Below are 20,901 nucleotides of genomic sequence, written 5' to 3' on the forward strand. Positions count from 1 at the left end.
GACAGACAAACCTGCTGTCAGTTCACAACACATGACTGATCACACACTGAATAAGACACAATATGACAGTCTCTGGATCTCTCCTACCTCTCCTCATCACTCTGTTCTGCTGAATCAGTATAAGCAGTGGCACTAAGAGCAGTAAGAGCAAAACTCCCAGTACAACCACAAGCACAGAGAGAGACACTGGAGGAGTTTGTGGAGGAGTGACTGATGTTGAGCGCACTGTCTGAGAAACTGGAGGAGAAGCTGATGTTGTTGTGGCAGGAGTAGTGGACACTGACAAATCTGGCAAAACAGACAAAAACACATTGGAAAAAGCCAATACACAAATATTATTACCACTTAAACAATTTAAAAATGAATAATATTGGTCAGTGTGTTGCAGTGACCTGCACAGGTGAGTCCAGCGTGCTCTTTGTGGGAGCAGTCAGTGTGGTTCTTCAGGGAGAGAGGACAGTCCCACAGGTGAATCTCATTCCCTCTGCACTCGACTCTGTTCAGCCACACAACACCTTCACCAGCACCAAAGACTGAATTCCCATCAGCCCTCAGTGCTGCTCCACAACCCAGCTGCCTGCAGACCACCTGAGCATCGCTGATGTCCCACAGATCAGCACAGACTGAACCCCACACAGCGTTATGATACACCTCCAGCCTCCCAGAACACCGGCCCAAACCTCCACTCAGTCTGAGAGGAACATGATCTAAAATCACAGCCAAGTGGATACATTATTGGCCAACAGAGTTCTGTCAAGACAGAAACACCTACAGGTATGTCTGTGGAGTGATATTAAATTATCTTGGTTCCCCAGAACTAAATCACATGCAGTACATACAACACATATGGCTGTTATGATTTTTATGTTCTTCTAAATCAAATTAACTTACCTGAACACTGTCTCTGATGTGGAGATGTGGAGCATGACAAATAGCTTCTAGGGGACTCATGACTCTCCTGCTCTGTAATCACAAGTAAATTCAACATTATATAGACACATTTTGTTTATATACTCAATAATGTTAACTGAATATTGTTGTATTTTTAGAGATGGAAATTGCAATGGAAATCAGTCTTACCTGAGCAGGTGATATGGGCCACTTCATCTTCACCACAGTCATTCTGTCCCCAGGGTGAAGATGGACACTGCCACAGATTGGAATCATGTGGTCGACATTTCACTTTATCCAGCCAGTTACGAGCTAATTCCAGTCTTGGGATAGAATCGGAAAAAGCACCAGATCTTCCACAGTTCAGCTCTTGACAGATCAGACTCGTTGTGTCTCTGTCCATCAGGTTGACACACACATTACCCCAGGATCCATTGTAGAAAACCTCCACATTCCCTTCACAGCCCTCAGTTAACCTGATCTCTTTAAACTCTAGATGGAAACATGAACACAACCTCTGATTTCATCCAACCCTATTCATTTCAACCACAAACACATTCAGGTAACATTACATATAGACACGGGTTGGACAATGAAACTGAAACACTGGCCAATAAAGTGCTGGAGGTTTAATGCCTATATATGCCTATATGTATATATATCTGGTGGACAATCTTCACTGATTTTACATTCCATCAGCAAGAGCAGAATGTGAGAAGGTTGAATTAGCAGAGCAAGAGCACAGCTGTACATAAAAATATTGCAATCCACAGAACATAATGGGAGACATATCAGAGTTCAAAAGAGGACAAATTGTTGGTGCGCATCTCGCTGGCTCATCTGTGATTAGAACAACAAGTCTTTGTGGTGTATCGAGAGCTATGGTCTCCAGGGTAATGTCGGCAAACCACCACGTAGGATGAACCACATCCAACAGGAGTAACTGTCGACACATGAGGAAGCTACTAGGATGAGGATATCCCGGATTGTATCCAAAAAACATAAAACCACAGCTGCCTAACTCACTGCAGAATTAAATCCCCACCTCAACTCTCCTGTTTCCACCAAAACTGTTCGTCGGGAGCTCCACATGGAACACATGGTCGGGCTGCTATAGCCAAACCTTTGGACACTCGTGACAATGCCAAATGTCAGTTTCATTGGACTGTGGACAATGTGAAACATGTATTATGAGTTCACTGTCCACCTTCGCTGTCTTTCCCACATCCATGGGAGTTACAGTGTGGAGAAGCCCTAAAGAGGCTTAACACCCGGACTGTTGCGTGCCCAGAGTAAAGCACAGGGGTGGATCAGTGATGGTTGGGCTGCAATATCATGGCATTCCCTACTGTGCTTGATGGGCACGTCACTGCCAAAGACTACCGAACCATTCTGGAGGATCATGTGCACCTAATGGTTCAAGCATTGTACCCTGAAGCACATTGTGCCGTGTATCAGCATAATAATGCTACACACAGCAAGACTTGTGACAGAAGGAACTGATGAACATGAAAGTGAAGTTGAACACGGCCTGAACAGCCACCAGATCTAAATATTTTTGAGCAACATTTTGGAGGAGTTTCAAAAACTTTTTCCTCCACCAGCATCACATAGTGTCCTGACCACTGTTCTGGAAGAGGAATGGCTCAAAATCCCTCTGGCCTCTATGAAGGACTTATATCTGTCATTCCCAAGACGAATTGATGCTGCAAAAGGAGTCCCTACACCATATTAATAAATGATTGTGGTCTCAAACCACAGTTTCAGTTTCACTGTAAAACCCCTGTATGTGTAACTGAAAAATGTTAGATATTCCCAGAAGATATTTTAGATTTTAAATGTTACTGAATAACAATTTTTCACAACACTGAAATGTTTACCTGAGCACATGACTCCTACATCCTCCTTGTGTTGACAGTCATGTTTCCCCCAGCCTGGAGAAGAGCAGTTCCACAGGGACGTCTCATTCCCCTCACACTCCACCTCATCCAGCCATATGGGTCCAGAACCAGGACCAAACCAGGCTGGTACCTGCTGGTTACTGAGGGCCACTCCACAATGCAGCTGTCTGCACACCACATGGGCATCTTGAATATCCCAGGAGTCATCACACACTGTCCCCCATGAGCCACTGTGAAAAACCTCCAGCCTCCCTGCACAGTCTCCCCCAGAACCCACCAGCCTGATGGACCCGCGACCTGATATTCAGAGAGAGAAAAACACATTATTGATCACTAACAACTGAAGAATCTGCCCAGATGATGTTGTTCTCACCAAGGCAGGTGATTGACAGCTGTTGTGTGGAGCTGCAGTTGAGAGTTTGTGGAGAGCTGCAGTTCCCCAGATGAGCTTCACTCCCAGAGCACTGGAAGCCCGTCACACACTCATGACTGTGTTCAGAACTGGATGAAGAGGATCCGGAGAAGTTCAGCACAGAGCCACAGCCCAGCTGTCTGCAGACCACAGAAGATTCAGTGAGACTCCAGGAGTCCAGCAGAACTCTCCTCCAGACCTGATGGATGGAAACTTCCAACTCCCCCTCACACTGTCTCTCTCCAGACAACCGCACCAGACCATCATGAACAGCCAGAGGAGAACCTGAGGAGAAGATCGTAATCGGTTACCTAACGTAACCTCTGTTCTCTCTAGAAGAGGGAACGAGTATTGCGTAAGTTGCTTACGCTACGGGTAAAGTCATCTTTTCTCAAGATATGAAGCCAAAAAATGATCCTTAATTTTTATAATATTGTCAACGCAGTGCAGCAGCAGGCAGACCTAGAGCAGGCTATCTAGCGTGCTCATTGGCTGCCCTGCGGCAACTGCAGCAGCCTACCACTGAGCCTGGCGTGACGTCACGCCCAATGGGGGCGCTTGGCGCCCTCACGCGTCACAGCCCGCCAGAAGGGGCGTGGTTAAGCGTATAAAAGGAAGGCTCGGAGGCTGGTTCACTGGTTTTCGTCAATGAAGCGAATGAGCTTGTGGCGCGAGCACGGCGGGTTACGCAATACTCGTTCCCTCTTCTAGAGAGAACAGAGGTTACGTTAGGTAACCGATTACGTTCTCTTACGAGAGGTTCTCTCGTATTGCGTAAGTTGCTTACGCTACAGGAACACCCTTGTCAACGCCGTGCGCGCCCAGCATCCACTGAATGAGTCCCAGAGAAAGCCCGGGGAACACGATAAGTGGGAGCCGGGCGGCCAAAAGAATGGCTAGCGCATGTACATAAGCACACAGTAGGGAGTGCAGAGCGGCCCAGCCGGTCTGTACTGAAACTGACACAACCCTTTATAGTGCAGATCAACCAGGAGAGCTAAATTGAACAGCAGTAGCCTGCGCACGAGAATGTGGGCCGGGCATACACGCGACTTAGACTGATAAAAGTTAAGCCTGCAGGGCGTGAACTTCCAGGTTGTAAAACCTAACAAATGTAGAAGGGGAGGCCCAGCCCACCGCCGTACAAATGTCATGAATGGAAATCCCGCTGGACCAAGCCCACGACGAGGCCATGCCTCTAGTGGAGTGAGCTCTGATGCCCAAGGGGCACTGCAGGTTTTTAGATGCGTAAGCAGCCGCAATAGCGTCTACTATCCATCTGGACAGACTGTGTTTCGAGGCGGCGAGAACCCTTGGTGCGCCCACCAAACGAAACGAAAAGCTGCTCCGAGCGCCTGACAGCGGCGGAGCGTGTGATGTAATTTCTCAGTGCTCTGACAGGGCAGAGGAGGTTATTATCGACCTCGCTGCCGGATGCCGGCAAAGCTGAGAGAGAAATGACTTGCGCTCTGAAGGGAGTGCCCATCACTTTGGGGACATAACCATGCCTCGGTTTGAGAATGAGTCATTAGGTCCGAACTCGAGGCACGCGGCGTTAACTGATAACGCGTGTAGGTCACCCACACGTTTGACTGATGACAGAGCTATCAGAAAAACGGTTTTGAGCGTGAGATATTTGAAATCCACAGTTTCTATTGGTTCAAAGGGATGCGCTTTCAAGGCCTCTAGGACCAGGGAAAGATCCCAAATAGGAACCGATGGGGGCCGCGGGAGATTCATCCTCCTGGCTCCTCTAAGGAAGCGGATGATGAACTCGCCGAACCATCCCATGATGAACTTGCGTGGCCATGCGCCGAGTCGGCGAACGCTGAAATGGCCGCAACATACACTTTGAGGGTGGAGGGGGACCTGCCCATGTCCAACAGCTCTTGAAGGAAGCAAAGCACCCGCGAGACTCCACACGCATGTGGGTCCAAATCTTTGGCGGTGCACCACTTATCGAACACAGACCATTTCGCCACGTAGAGCCGTCTCGTAGAGGGAGCTCTAGACTGTGCGATCGTGTTCACAACCCCTTTTGGCAGTTCAACGGGTATTCGTTGATTATCCATGCATGCAGAGACCAGCGCTCTGGATGAGGATGCCAGATCGAGCCGCGGGCTTGAGAGAGAAGGTCTCTCCTCACCGGGATCGGCCATGGGGCTGTGTCTGCCAGCCGCATTAACTCCGGGAACCACATTTGATTCTCCCAGTGCGGGGCTATGAGGAGCACCGAGTGGCGCGCTTCCCTGATTCTCCCGATGACCTGTGGCAACAGTGAGACCGGGGGGAAAGCGTACAGCAGGCCGCTGGGCCAGGTTTGGGCCAGCGCATCCTCGTTCTTCGAAAGGAACCTTGGGCAGTGAGCGTTGTCTTTGACGCAAAAAGGTCGACTTTCGCTTTGCCGAAAAGGCGCCACAATAACTGGACTGTCTGGGGATGCAAAGACCATTCCCCCTGGGGGAACGTTGTCTCTGGACAGTCTGTCTGGACCATCGTTCAGGTGACCGGGCACATGCGCGGCTCTCAGCGAGCGCAGTGAGTGCTGAGCCCAAACGAGGAGGCGTTCCGCCAGGGCGCAGAGAATTTTGGATCTGACACCGCCCTGACGGTTCACGTAGGACACCACTAACGTATTGTCCGTGCGGACTAGTACATGGTGATCCTGCAGGTATGGGAGGAAGTGCTTCAGCGCATTCTCGACCGCCAGCATCTCTAGACAGTTTATGTGAAGGCGATTCTCTTGGTCTGACCAGAGGCCATAGACCGGTCTGCCCTCGAAAAGAGCCCCCCAACCTAGGTTGGAGGCATCTGTCGAGACAACTTTTTGGTGCGAGACAACTCCCATTGTCACCCCCGTGTGGTACCATTCGGCCGCCAGCCAGGGCTGCAGGGCTGAAACACAGCCCTGATTCACACTGATTCGCGAGCCGCCAGCAGTCCAGGCTCGGTGAGGTACTCGCGCTTTCAGCCAGCGTTGTAGCGGGCGCATGCGCAGTAAGCCCAGCTGGAGCACAGCTGCAGCTGAGACCATATGGCCCAACATTCTCTGAAATGTTCTCAGCCGGACCCGGCTGCCTGTGTGGAAAGACGCGGCGAGATGTCGAATGCGGCGCGCGCGCTGCGTTGACAATCTGGCCGTCATAGCCACCGAGTCCAGTTCTATTCCCAGAAAGGAAATTGACTGACTGGGCAGTAATGAGCTCTTGGTCCAGTTGACCGAGAGACCCAGGCTTTCCAGATGGCTGAGGAGCGCTGTTCTGTGAGACATAAGCTCTGTCTCTGACTGCGCCAGTATCAGCCAGTCGTCCAGATAGTTTAATATCCGCATCCCCTGTCTTCTCAGTCTTCTCGCGAGGGACGCGTCCATGCACTTCGTGAATGTACGGGGTGCTAAAGACAGGCCGAACGGCAGGACGGTGTATTGATATACCTGACCATCGAAGGCGAATCTCAAGAATGGCCTGTGACGGGGTATAATCTGGATCTGAAAAAATATGCATCTTTCAGATCGAGAGAGATAAACCAGTCCCTCGGGCGAATTTGCACGAGGATTTGTCTGGTTGTGATCATTTTGAACGGCCGTCTCATGAGAGCTTTGTTCAAATATCTCAGATCTAAAATAGGTCTTAGAGCTCCTTCCTTCTTGGGTACGAGGAAATAACGTCTGTAAAAGCCCGTCTCGCTCAGAGAAGGATGCACCTTTTCGATAGCCCCCTTGCACAGCAGCTTTGCTATTTCTGCCTGAAGTAGGTGCGCTACTTCTGTATTCACTCTCGTCTCGGTCCGTGCTCGAAAGCGCGGGGGACGGCGAGCGAATTGTGGCGAATAGCCCTGCTTTATAGTATTCAGCACCCATTCTGACACGCCCGGAATCGCTTCTCATGCTTTCGCACGCATAGCTAGGGGTCGAATGGTCTCTGGGTTCAGATCGCCGCACTGCGCGGGATGGGGAACCTGTATCAGAGAGGATGGGGCAGCACACGCGCCGCCGGTGCTCGAATTCGGAGGCTCGCTGACAGCGGTGGCTGGCTGGACAGCACACAACGGCTCGGTCGCTATGGACGGAGAACATTTTGTGGCGAGAAACCCGTGGCGCGAGAGCGGCGATGGGGTTAACGTGTTTATTGGTAAGTGCGCGCGCTCGTGAGCGGGCACAGGGCTTACGTTAGCAACACGGCCAGTGTTTGGGAGCTTTAGAGGATCTGAACCCCGGGACAACTGTGTGACAGAGCGGGCAGTGGGTAGGTGTGGGCACGGGATCGTGGGCACATTTCCTACGCTTAACACTCGAGCGGCGCGTGCCTGCTTTATGAGAGTGAGCTCTGTGAGAGACACCGGGGAGATCGTGCTTGTGTGTAGGGGTGAACACTGGGACGTGGGCACATTTTCTACACTCATAACACCATCGGCTTGAGCCGGATAATCAGACATTATACTCTTTTGAGATTTCTCAGCTTATGAGATTTCTCTGGGGTGCCGTAAAAAACGGTGTTTGGGTGCAGGCGAGCGAGTTGTACAACGCGCTCGTTGGCTGCAAAATACACATCTGCAGTCGCCTTTTTGAGGGGACTGACAGAGCGAAATGCTTTGAAGACTCATATGTTTAGACGCTCATAAAACTCGAGCACCGTCATGCGAGCGGGAGAGTGCGAGAGGCGGGTTCGCTTTCTGTATGTAAGAAAGCTGGCCGCGAGCTCGGAGAAGGAAACAGCATAATTTTATCTGCCGCCAGTGCCGGGATTCGAACACGGGTCTCTGGCGCAAAAGCCTAACATTCCGCCACTGAGCCACAGGGGGAGAACACATAAGCTTTTGGTATAATGTTTTGTGTCGGCGTTTGTTTGCAGGCGTGCGTGTATTATAACAGGCTCGTTTACTGCAATATAAAATTTTCCAGCCGCCTGAACTTAGGAGGGGACTGAGAAATGTGTGAGAATGAGGTTGGTCCGGCCTCTTGCGGGACTAAAAACACTCTTTCTCTTCCTTTCGCCGGTGAGTGAGGCACGCGGGGTGCTGAACATCGCCCGTGACAGTCCGCTCTGAAATCCCTTGTGAGCGGCGCAGTTTGTGTGGCTCAAACAAAAGGAGAGAGAGAGAGCGGGAGAGGGGTCGTAATAGGCGAATAGCCAGAGAGCGTCGTTATGTCTTGTGACGGCATTTGTTTGCAGGCGTGCATGTATTGCAACAGGCTCGTTTACTGCAATATTGATATTTCCAGTCGCCTGAACTTAGGAGGGGACTGAGAAATGGGATGGTCCGGCCTCAGCGGGACTACAAACACTCTCTTCCTTCCTTTCGCCGGTGAGTGACGCACGCGAACGGAGCGGGGTAGCTTTCTTATAACGTAAAGAAAAACTAGCCTGGTGTCCGTCCGCTTCTGACATCCCTTGTGAGCGGCGCAGTTTGCACGGCTCGAACAGAGGGAGTGCGAGGAAGCTAGCCCGTGACCGTCCGCTTCTAACATCCCTTGTGAACGGCGCAGTTTGGGCGGCACAAGCAAAGGGAGAGAGAGCGGGAAGAGGGGCAAGTAGCCAGAGAGCGTCATCATGTTTGTATCGGCGTTAGTTTGCAGGCGTGCGTGTATTGTAACAGGCTCGTTTACTGCAATATTGATATTCCCAGGGGCGAATAGCCAGAGAGCGTCATGTTTGCGTCGGCGTTTGTTTGCAGGCGTGCGTGTATTGTAACAGGCTCGTTTACTGCAATATAGATATTTCCAGTCGCCTGACCTTCAGAGGGGACTGAGAAATGTGTGAGAAAAAGGAGGTTGGGTCCAGCCTCGGCGGGACTAAAACACTCGTTTCCTTTCGCCGGTGAGTGACGCGCGCGAACGGGGCAGGGTAGCTTTCTTATAACGTAAAGAAAAACTAGCCTCGTGACCGTCCGCTTCTGACATCCCTTGTGGGCGGCGCAGTTTGCGCGGCTCGAACAGAGGGAGTGCGAGGAAGCTAGCCCGTGACCGTCCGCTTCTAACATCCCTTGTGAGCGGCGCGGTTTGCGCGGCTCGAACAGAGGGAGAGAGCGCGAGGAAGCTAGCCCTGTGACCATCCGCTCTGACGTCCCTTGTAAATGGCGCAGTTGCGCGGCTCGAACAGAGGGAGAGAGAGCGGGAGTGGTGCGAGGCATTTGAAACAACGCCTCGTTGGAAATTTCTCTTTTAGAAGAAGTTCGCAGCGGCGAAACACACACAGCAGAAAAAGGATATGACGCCGGATAGCGTAGCAGGCACGGATGGCTGAAGGCGGCGAAGACGACCGGCTTCCTCAGACGCTTTCCTCGGCCTGCTGGTCGCTTGCTTCAACGGCGGCGGCTTCTCTCAGAGTCCAGCGATGCGAAGAGCTTCGCTGAAGAGACGAAAATCAGTGAACCAGCCTCCGAGCCTTCCTTTTATTCGCGTAACCACACCAATTCTGCCGGGCTTTGAAGGCCAGCGCCAAGCGCCCCCATTGGGCGTGACGTCACGCCAGGCTCAGTGGTAGGCTGCTGCAGTTGCCGCAGGGCAGCCAATGAGCACGCTAGATAGCCTGCTCTAGGTCTGCCTGCTGCTGCACTGCGTTGACAAGATTATAAAAATTAAGGATAATTTTTTGCCTTCATATCTCGAGAAAAGATGACTTTACCCGTAGCGTAAGCAACTTACGCAATACGAGAGAACCTCTCGTAAGAGAACTCATGTTTTACTAAAATAAGAATTGTTATAACATGGTGAAAAAGAGCATAATGCTCTCAGTGTCAAATAAATTTACCAGAGCAAATGACCCCAACATCTCGTCTATGAGAACATTCAGCTCGACTCCATGAAGAGATGGAACATTCTGAGAGTTTTGTTTCATTCCCATCACAATCAAACACATCAGCCCAGATTTCACCACTTCCCTCTCCAAACCAGTCTGATCCCACACCAGACACAGCAATCCCACAATTCAGCTGTCTACAGAGGACACTGGCAGCTCTCATATCCCAGCATGCATCACACACTGTGCCCCATTCATTGAGGAACCGAAGCTCCACTCTTCCAGAACAGGAGTTTGAACCGTTCATGAGTTTAGCATCTGTGTAACCTGAATGAAGAACATAGAGGTTAAAATAAAGTATAATGCAGCTGACAGAGAATATATACTGTTTTAAATACAAACAAAGAGACACTAAATATTTATAATTTACCAGAACAGATCAGACCAACATTATAGTCACTGGTACAGCTTTGTTTGTGTGATAATGAAATTGAGCAAAATGAAATCTGAGACTCATTTCCTCTGCACTGAATCTCTTGTGTCCACATCTGAGCTTCTCCTTTGCCAAAAGCATCTTCTCCCAGCACCTGTACAGGAGCCCCACAGTCCAGCTCTCTACACACAACCTCTGCATCCTGCTGGTCAAAGGCAGCGTCACACACTGAAACCCACGACTGATCATCAAGTATCTCTAACCTCCCAGAGCACAGGTGAGATCCATTAACGAGTCTGGAAGCTTGATGACCTGTTAATATTACAGGAATGACACAGCAGACAAAAACAAATGCTTGATAGTGAAATACAATAAACATACAAATAGTTTTCCAAACAAAATATTTTTTATGTCACAACGAAAGTTGGCAATCAGTTAAATTATTCACCCGAACAAATGACACCGGCTTCATGACTGTGAGTACAGACATGTGCGCTCCATCCTGTTGACCCACAGTACTTCAGTGTTGACTCTGATCCAGTACACATGACTAAACTCATCCAGATTGGTCCTGATCCTTGTCCAAAATGAGCATCACCCAGAGCATCTACAGGTTCTCCACAGTCCAGCTCTCTACACACCACGGCAGCATCAGCCATATCCCAGAAAAAATCACACACTGTTCCCCACTGACCTCTATGAAGAACCTCCACTCTACCAGCACAGGGACTGTTGCCACCAACCAGCCTCACATTCTTTTTATCTAAGTGACAGAAAAATACAGATAGAGACTGTGATTACATCTCCGTAAGCACACTAGTTCGCGTATCAGTATATTGTGTACACAAATTCAGCACTGGTAAAGCACACTGGCTCACTACACATTTGGACACTGATTTTTCAATTCCCGGTGATATGACTAGGTGCTTGTGTCATAAAACGTCACCACTGGTATTTATTAACAACACACATAACATCTTTCTGACATTTTTATGCTGTTTAAAGTATGTTATTAAATATACTTTGATTGTTGTTATATATATATGAAACATTTTAGCCAAATTTTTATTATAAATATGTACTACACTGTTCACTACCTATCTACTGATGATGTTTATACTGACATATAATTAAATAACGATTTGTCTTTTCATATCTTCCATCCCATCTCATGATGATATTGTGTTGATATTGTGTTGGTTTGTGCAATTTGTTTTGCACTTAACAGAATTTCCATTAAGGGGAACGTAGTGAGCATCTAGTTTTTGAAGTGCATTGTGGGATTTTTAGGGAGCGAACATTACAGTGAACTTGAAGGATTTTGTGATTGAGACAGACCTTAAAATGGCTGGCTCCTTGGTCAGTGTTCTGACTGTGAAATATGAAGCTGACTGAGATGCACCCTGTTAGTAAAAGATATGATATTACTAAATTCTTTTAACTCACCAGCACAGATCAGCCCCTGGTAATTATCATGTGAACAGCTGTTTTTGTATAAAGATGTTGGACAGAGGTGAATCTGAGACTCATTTCCTCTGCACTGAATCTCTTGTGTCCACATCTGAGCGTCTCCTTTTCCAAAAGCATCTTCTCCCAGCACCTGTACAGGAGCCCCACAGTCCAGCTCTCTACACACAACCTCTGCATCCTGCTGGTCAAAGGCAGCGTCACACACTGAAACCCACGACTGATCATCAAGAATCTCCAACCTCCCAGAGCAACTGGAGTTTCCAATAAGCCTGACACCTGAAGTAGCAAGAGTTAAGAAACGTTTAACTTTTATTTATCTAAAGGTGTGTAATTCTTGTCATTATTGTTCTACCATAAAGCACCACTTATTAATGTGAAAGGAGTAAAACAGTCAAATTACTCAATCTCTCATGTCAATCCATATCATCTGACTTTCATTTTTATGGAACATAAAAGGGGAATTTTACAGAATATTCTGGTACTCTTTTCAATATAATGAAAGTAAAAAACATTGTGTGCTCTACAGAACAAAGTCATAGAGATTTGAAAAGACACAAAGTAAATGATGACTGATTTTTTTTTTTTTTTTGGTTGAACTTTCCCTTTAAGGAATTATCAGTGATGTAAAAACAGTGCAGGGTTTGGAGCAGTTTACCTGAGCAGATTACTCCTGCATCTTTAGTATGATCACAGTCATAAAAACCCCAATTTACTGATCCACAGTTCTTCAGTGTAGATTCTGATCCCGAACATAAAGTGCGATTTGTCCAGATTGGTCCTGATCCTGGTCCAAAATGAGCATCACTCAGAGCATCTACAGGTTCTCCACAGTTCAGCTCTCTACACACCACTGCAGCATCAGGCATATCCCAGACAGCTCCACACACTGTTCCCCACTGACCTCTATGAAGAACCTCCACTCTACCAGCACAGCGACTGTGACCACCAACCAGCCTTACTCTCAAATTGTCTATAAAATAAATAAAGAGGGAGTAAAGACATATGGACAAAAGGAAAGAATGAGGAAAGAAGTATCACAATAAGAGAAAAAAAACTATGATAAAATTTACTAATATTTAGTGTAGATTTTGGGAACATTAAATTTGATTTCAGTTTATTTAAAAAAGGCTCAAACCTGCACACACTAGTCCAACATCATTTTCATGAGAACAGTTGTTTTCATGTGATAGTGATGTTGGACAGAGGTGAATCTGAGACTCATTTCCTCTGCACTGAATCTCTTGTGTCCACATCTGAGCGTCTCCTTTGCCAAAAGCATCTTCTCCCAGCACCTGTACAGGAGCCCCACAGTCCAGCTCTCTACACACAACCTCTGCATCCTGCTGGTCAAAGGCAGCGTCACACACTGAAACCCACGACTGATCATCAAGTATCTCTAACCTCCCAGAGCAGCGAGAACCTCCAACCAGCCGGACTTCTGAAAGAACAACACAGGAAAAAAATAAATTTAAAGTTAGAGAACTTCAATAATGAGTCAGTCATATAATTAATATATCAATCAACGAGAAATCATATTAGTGTTAGAAACAAGCTTCTAAATTTTATTTTTAACAAGGTCTCTGATTATTACAGTCTGACCTTAACAGTTTTTGCTGTCAAAAAGAAGCTGGAAAATGAAATTATGACTGCTTTTGGTGCGATTGTTTTGTACATTAAGACAGGATTTTTAGCTTTAGCTTACCTGAACAAATGACTTTAGCGCTCTTATCAAGACACACATCAAGATCAGTTGGTTGTATGAATCCACATTTCTTAAGTGTAGACTCTGATCCAGTACACATTGCATTTTTCATCCAAAACGGTTTTGATCCCAGTCCAAAATGAGCATCACCCAGAGCATCTACAGGTTCTCCACAGTCCAGCTCTCTACACACCACTGCAGCATCAGCCAAATCCCAACCAGCACCACACACTGTTCCCCACTGACCTCTATGAAGAACCTCCACTCTACCAGCACAGCGACTGCTACCATTTACCAGTCTCACATTTCTTATGTCTATGAATGTAAGAGAAAAGGCTATTGTAAATTTAAATGTAAATTAAATTTTGAAATGTATGTAGCAAATGTAAATAAAATGAAATGAAATGTGCTTTGTTGTAATTTGAACTGTTACCAGTACACAGCAAACCAATGTTGTGCTCATGTGAACAGTTGTTTTCATCTAATGGTGATGTTAGACAGAGGTGAATCTGAGACTCATCTCCTCTGCACTGAATCTCTTGTGTCCACATCTGAGCGTCTCCTTTGCCAAAAGCATCTTCTCCCAGCACCTGTACAGGAGCCCCACAGTCCAGCTCTCTACACACAACCTCTGCATCCTGCTGGTCAAAGGCAGCGTCACACACTGAAACCCACGACTGATCATCAAGTATCTCTAACCTCCCAGAGCAGCGAGAACCTCCAACCAGCCGGACTTCTAAATAAGACAACACAGATCAACAAAAGCATGGCTTATTTATGGGGCTTCAAGATAATGATTTGATAATGGCTTCAAGATAAACCATTTTATTTTTAGTCTTATAATGAATGAAGTAAAAACACAAAAGAAAACCACAACAAATATAAATATAAAATGTATTTATTATTGAAGTCAACATTTTAAAACTTTTAAAAAAATTAGAAGCCAATCTGGAAGCACATATGAATATTAATATGTAAAATACTTTACCTGAGCAAATGACTCCAGCATCTCTACTATGATCACAGGGGCTTTTACCCCATCCTGATGATCCACAGTTCTTCAGTGTAGACTCTGATCCAGTACACGTGACAAAACTCAACCAGATTGGCCCTGATCCTGGTTCAAAATGAACATCACCCAGAGCATCTACAGGTTCTCCACAGTCCAGCTCTCTACACACCACTGCAGCATCAGCCAAATCCCAGAAATCATCACACACTGTTCCCCACTGACCTCTATGAAGAACCTCCACTCTACCAGCACAGCGACTGCGACCACCAACCAGCCTCACATTCACACTGTCTAAATATTAAGCAGTAACAATGAGAGATGAAAGATGAAGGGATGAGAGTTCAATTTACAGCATTACAAAGTGGGACAACTGGGAAATGGGACACATACATCTGAGTATTTAAACTGAATATTCAGAGTTCAAAACAAGTTTAGCTCAATCAACATCATAGTCGATTATGTTGATTAACAAAAAAAATATTATGCTGACTCCCTCCTTTTATAAAAAAAAATAAAATAGGGTTTCAATTATCCTAAAATGTATTATTGTTTCAGCTGTAAATAGTTAAAAACAATTACAGGGTTTATACCATTAAGTTGTCATGGAAACAAAGTTTAAAACTGGAAATAACTTTGCACAGAAAAGATTAGTGAGCATTTTTTCCACACTATAATCCTGTTAACACATATTTGTTTAAGTCTTGTTTCTATATTATTGAGACAGTGAGCATTTTAAAGTTTACAGAAACCCCCCTTTTTAAAGGGGGAACAAGTAGAAATGTATTATTTAGGTAAAAAAATATTTGCCACAAATTATGTTGCTTGAGCTTAAACTATATTAAACCTGGTGTATTCTTTTAATATATATTTTGTCTTGACATTGTTTAAGACACTAACATTGTAACCCTATAAAAGGCCTTTAGTTTTAGTTTTAGTTTTTTTCATGATCACAACTTCTTGACATAACATAATACAGCATTTATCCTGCTATGAATGAGTGATTATTTTTCTTTTATTTAAACATGTTCAAGGGACTTACTCAAGCTAACATGTCTGTCACTAATATTTCCAAATCAATGTTTATCAAATCAGAACTCCAAATGTGTGATCAATTTTATGGCCACCCAACTCGAGGGACAGAGATGCCGGCATGGTTATAGAATAATGTTTGACACATGGCGATTAAATCGTTTTCATCCAGAGAAAAGGTGATCAATGTATGATTTTTTTAACAGAAGATTGAGACAACATTTACAATGTTGATATCAGATGAAAAACTGAATTGCGATCACAAGACAACAAGACAAAAAACCTACAATAATGGCCTCTTAGGGTTTCAATAAATAAATATTAATATTATTTTGATAACAATATATTATAATGAATAAAAAGAAGAGACTTATGTAAAACTTATTTGTAGCTCTTTATAAAATGGAGAGACAGAGAGAGAGAGAGAAAGAGAAAGAGATAAACTGCCTGTTAAACACAGGAGAACATTCAATATATAGTGACAATGCGATTACACGGGCATCTAAAAACACACATTACAGTATAGTTTAATTTTAAGATCTTAAATAACATAACCATAGCCCTTCATTTAAAATAAATAAATAAATAACAACAAAAAAAAAACCAACAACAATCTCTTTAATTTCACGTCTTACCAGCTGTGATGAGTATTATAACTGAAGACAGTAAAATGAGTGTCAGGCATCTCTCCATCTCTCTCTGCTTGATTAATTCAACATCCAGTACAAGCTTCTCCGCACTGATGATACAGAAGTACAGGCGTCCTCTCTCAGCCCCCTTAATGAGAGAGAAAGAGGTTCAAAACCCTCCAATCACACTCGCTGTTACCTTATTAGACAGAACAGAGGAAATCATCAAACAACTTCAGTGACAAATCAGATGAGGCATTTATGATTTTCTCCATATATATATATAACTGTCAGTGCTGATGAACTCCTCCTCCCCACCCATCAAGACTGAGGGGATGCAGAAACACACACACACACACACACACACACACACACGGCTTACAGGATACAGGAAACTCTCCAGTTATTTACAGCATCAAAGCCCAACACCTGCAGAGAAGAGATAAAAGCACTGATAACTGTGATATTAGTGTATGCATATGTTAGCATGATATTAACATGTAATAAACTCAACTATTTAAATTAAATATTATTGTCAAATAGCATTTTTTTTTAAAAAAGAGGCAGAAAAGACATTCTCCTTAAAATGTATTTTTGTGAAACATCTCATCACTTTCTCAAGATAATTCTCATCTTTTTTAAATGCATGTACATTTACCACTTAGTTTGTATTATATTACAAAAAAAAAAAAAACCCTACTTAACGCTGCTCTGGGGGTGTTTCTACAACGGCTGTGACAGTAAAGTTGACATCTTTCTCTCTTCTGACTGCAATTATCAATCTCTCTTTTTTTTACTCTTTTTGAAAGTTGTGAAAACTCTGTTGTGGCGTTTTTTTCTTTTGCTATTTGAGCAGACGGAAACACAAAAAATATATATTTAATGTAGTCTCTCATGCACTGCTATAGAAGTTTACACGCCTTTCACTTCTGAGACTGTGATAGGCAATTTAGTAGTATTTTATATGTCTATGGTCCTGTTAAAGGGATACTCCACTTTAAAATGAAAATTCTGTCATCATATACTCACCCTCATGTTGTTTCAAACCTGTATGAATTTCTTTCTTCTGCTAAACAGAAAGGAAGATATTTTAGAAGAATATCAGTAACCAGACAGTTTCTGGTCTCATTGACTTCCATAGTATATTTTTTTCCTACAAAAAAAAAAGAATTTTCATTTTAAAGTGGAGAATCCCTTTAAACCTGGTGATGAAAGTTAATATGCTAAATAAAATGATATATTTAAATAAGTATTTTAAATACAAATTACAGTCCCTTAAACTTTAAGGCTTAAAGTATTTAATTACAAATTACATTTCATGTATTTTTGTTGAGGAAAATTCTAATTACTAAATATTTAAAAGTAATTAAATACATATTTCAAATACGTGTGATTAAAATACTGCCCATCTCTGCTAACAACTAGGGATGTGCGCCACAGCAAATTTCCTTAATGTTTAAACTGTTACAGAATATATATTTTTTTTATATATATATTTTTTTTAATAATAATTAAGAATTATATTTTACATTCTAAAATAGCAGAGGGAATAAATATGAAAAAAGACAGTGCTTCGGAAAATCTGAACTTTGCAATTTATGTATGAAAAAGATTAAGGCCCTATGCAAGGTAAGAAGGTACTTACATCAGGAGCTGCTATAAGTTAAGACTGTGTCTTAAGAACTAGTCTGACCAAAAGAGATTAATTACTGCTAATCAGTCTTACTTTTCGGTTTCAAGTTCGACCAAATAACATTTTTTATGTAACTGATAAAAAATAAATAAATAAAAAGTCCAATCTCAAAGAAAATAATGAGATGACTACCTTGTAAGTCTAATAAGTTTATGCAACCGGCCCCAGGTCTTAAATCAGCTGCCTTCCCACAATACCTTTCAGCTGCCTCATCCTGTCTGAAGACAAACACACACATTTACTAGAACCTGTAAGTTGTTATGAAAATGATTATGCATAAATACATGATAATAATAATAATTATTATTATTAAAATAACAATGCAACTATAAGTATTTGAAATACTTAATAATATTAATAAAATACTTAAATTAAGTATTTGACAAAAACAACAGCAACGCAACATTATACAATTTTTGGTCTTCATGATTAAAACATTAATTTGACTCCTATAATTAAATAATTATACATATTATGCATACACTGTAAAAAAAAATCCCATAAAAAAAAAAAAAAAAAAACGGCAAATCTCTGGCAGCAAAGTTTCCAGACGGATTCTGTTAAATTACAGCAAATACACATTTCACAAAATTACAGGCAAAAACCGTAAAAACACAAAATTGACTTTACGGTCAAAATGAATTAAATTACAGTACATTACTGTTGATAATGGCTTATTATACCGTGGAAAAACGTATAAATTATGTCAAATTACATAAAAAGCACATTTAACTTTAAGGTTAAACTGTAAATTGATGGTTTTATAAAGTTATTTTATAATAATGCTCTGTCTATCTACAGTAATTATCTTTTAATATATAGTTTTCTGTGTAAAATAACTATGAAGTTGTGTATAAAAATGCAATAAGTACATAAATTCAAATACAAAGTTTGTATATTTACAGTTTTAATTTTTGCAGATCCAGTTTCACAACTTTGACCAATCTCTAATTAAGTACTTAATAATAGCAAATGTACAGTCAATTTCTGTTAAATTAAAACTAAACGTACAAGTACAGAATACCTGCACATTTACAGTACTCATTAAACAAACACTGAACATCAAGATACGTGAATGATAGGAAATACAAGCTTAGTATATAATTTAGAACATGTAAAAATATCCACATTAAAAGACAATTGCTGTATACCTTTATACTCTAATAACTTATTTTACACATTTACAATTACATTTTATCCAAAGTGACTTTAAATTAAGAGAACAATAGAAGCAACAAGTGCGGTGACAAGTCCCAGTTAGTGTAGCACAGTGCACAATCTTTTTTTTTTTTTATTAAAACAAAGATTTAGTATTATTGGGTCAAGCGTTTATGAAAAGATGGATCTTTAGCAGTTTCTTGAAAATGTGTTGAGTTGGGCAGGTCATCCCACCAGCAGGGAACAGTCCAGGGAAAGGTCAGTGAAAGTGATTTTGTGTCTCTTTGGGATGATGGCACCACAAGGCACCGTTCACTTGCAGAACACAAGCTTCTGGAGACACGTAGATCTGAAGCAGTGAGTTTAGGTCTTGCTGCAGCATCTGGATCAGTTGCAGAGGTTTGACTGATGCTGGAAGAGCTGCCAGGAGAGCATTACAATAGTCCAGTCTGGATAGAACAAGAGCTTAGACAAGGAGTTGTGTGGCTCTGATAGGAAGGGCCGGATCTTTCTGATGGCAGGATCACACAGCAAGGATGGTTTGGCTGAAACCATAAGCAGTTCTGTCTTGGCAAGGTTGAGTTGAAGGTGAAGGTCATTCATCCAGCAAGAATCCATCAGGTAGGCTGAGATGCGAGCAGCAACCGTCAGATCCTCTGGCTGGAATGAAAAGTAGAGATGTGTGTCATTAAGTGGTAGGAAAAGTCATGTTTCTAAATGACAGCCTAGTTACAATAAAAAAAAAAAAAAAAAATTGTATTACATAGATGGGTGGAATCTAACACAATCGCGGTCTTACTGTAGTAAAACCAAACCTTGTGCAGCAACAGTGACCTCACAAGGATCAAATGAATATTCACATGGGAAAATACAGTATAAAACACATTACATTTTCTGCCACTTTTAGTGCAATCATATGGAATCAGAAGACTCGGCTATTACAATATTTTAAATTACTTCTTCCCATTGTTTGCCATGATCCTTCTGCTTTCCACTTGACCTGAATTTTTTTTTTTTTTAACAACTCAGAAAAGATGTCAGAATTGCGAGATATAAACTCGCAATTGTGTGTTATAAAGTCAGGTGCGAGATATAAACTCGCAATTATGTGTTATAAAGTCAGAATTGCGTGATATAAACTCGCAATTATGTGTTATAAAGTCAGGTGCGAGATATAAACTCGCAATTATCTGTTATAAAGTCAGGTGCGAGATATAAACTCGCAATTATCTGTTATAAAGTCAGAATTGCGTGATATAAACTCGCAATTATCTGTTATAAAGTCAGGTGCGAGATATAAACTCGCAATTTATGTGTTATAAAGTCAGAATTGCGTGATATAAAGTCGCAATTGCGAGAAAAAAAAGTCTTTTGACTTTATTAGACGCAATTGCGACTTTATTTCACGCAATTCTGACTTTATATCTCGTAAAATGTAAAAGTTATAGTAAAAGTTAAAGTAAAATTATATCTTTATTTATGTAAAATGTAAGTTATTATGTAAATGATTATGCAAATACATGATGATAATAATAATAATAAAAATAATTAAAATAACAATGCAACTATAAGCATTTGAAATGAAAAATAAGTATAAAATACTTAAAATAAGTATTAACACTATCAAATATTTGGTGTTCATGATTAAAACATTAATATGACTCCTATAATTAAATAATTATACATATTATGCATACATACATTATTAACAACAACAACAATGTGATAATAACGGGCCCATGATTTAAATAAATTATAGATTAGGCTACTTTTAGCCTTTCTGTCATGCTTGATTAAGATTGGTTAATCATAAAGTCACCACAAGATGGCAGTA

The 20,901-nt window shown here is 42.8% G+C and overlaps 2 protein-coding genes across 2 annotated transcripts in view; both read right to left on the reverse strand.

The window, feature by feature from the left end:
- The window catches only part of LOC311289126 (scavenger receptor cysteine-rich type 1 protein M130-like), a gene marked incomplete at its 5' end in the record, with an annotated part of 43,240 nt that overhangs the window by 3,384 nt on the left and 18,955 nt on the right, over nt 1–20,901 (reverse strand). The gene's annotated exons all lie outside the window — the stretch shown is intronic.
- Nucleotides 23–19,449, reverse strand: LOC311289037 (scavenger receptor cysteine-rich type 1 protein M130-like; the record flags this gene model as incomplete). The annotated part of the gene is made up of 17 exons (XM_084406790.1): nt 23–288; nt 393–707; nt 1,081–1,383; nt 2,772–3,089; nt 3,127–3,489; nt 9,954–10,268; nt 10,372–10,686; nt 10,823–11,137; nt 11,821–12,120; nt 12,500–12,814; nt 12,986–13,282; nt 13,697–13,861; nt 13,980–14,282; nt 14,535–14,849; nt 16,223–16,364; nt 16,628–16,645; nt 19,384–19,449. The coding sequence occupies 17 exons, from the start codon at nt 19,447–19,449 to the stop codon at nt 23–25; spliced, it is 4,431 nt and encodes a 1,476-aa protein (XP_084262916.1).

Source organism: Rutilus rutilus, assembly GCF_951802725.1.
Source record: "Rutilus rutilus genome assembly, chromosome: 4".
NCBI classification, from domain to species: domain Eukaryota; kingdom Metazoa; phylum Chordata; class Actinopteri; order Cypriniformes; family Leuciscidae; genus Rutilus; species Rutilus rutilus.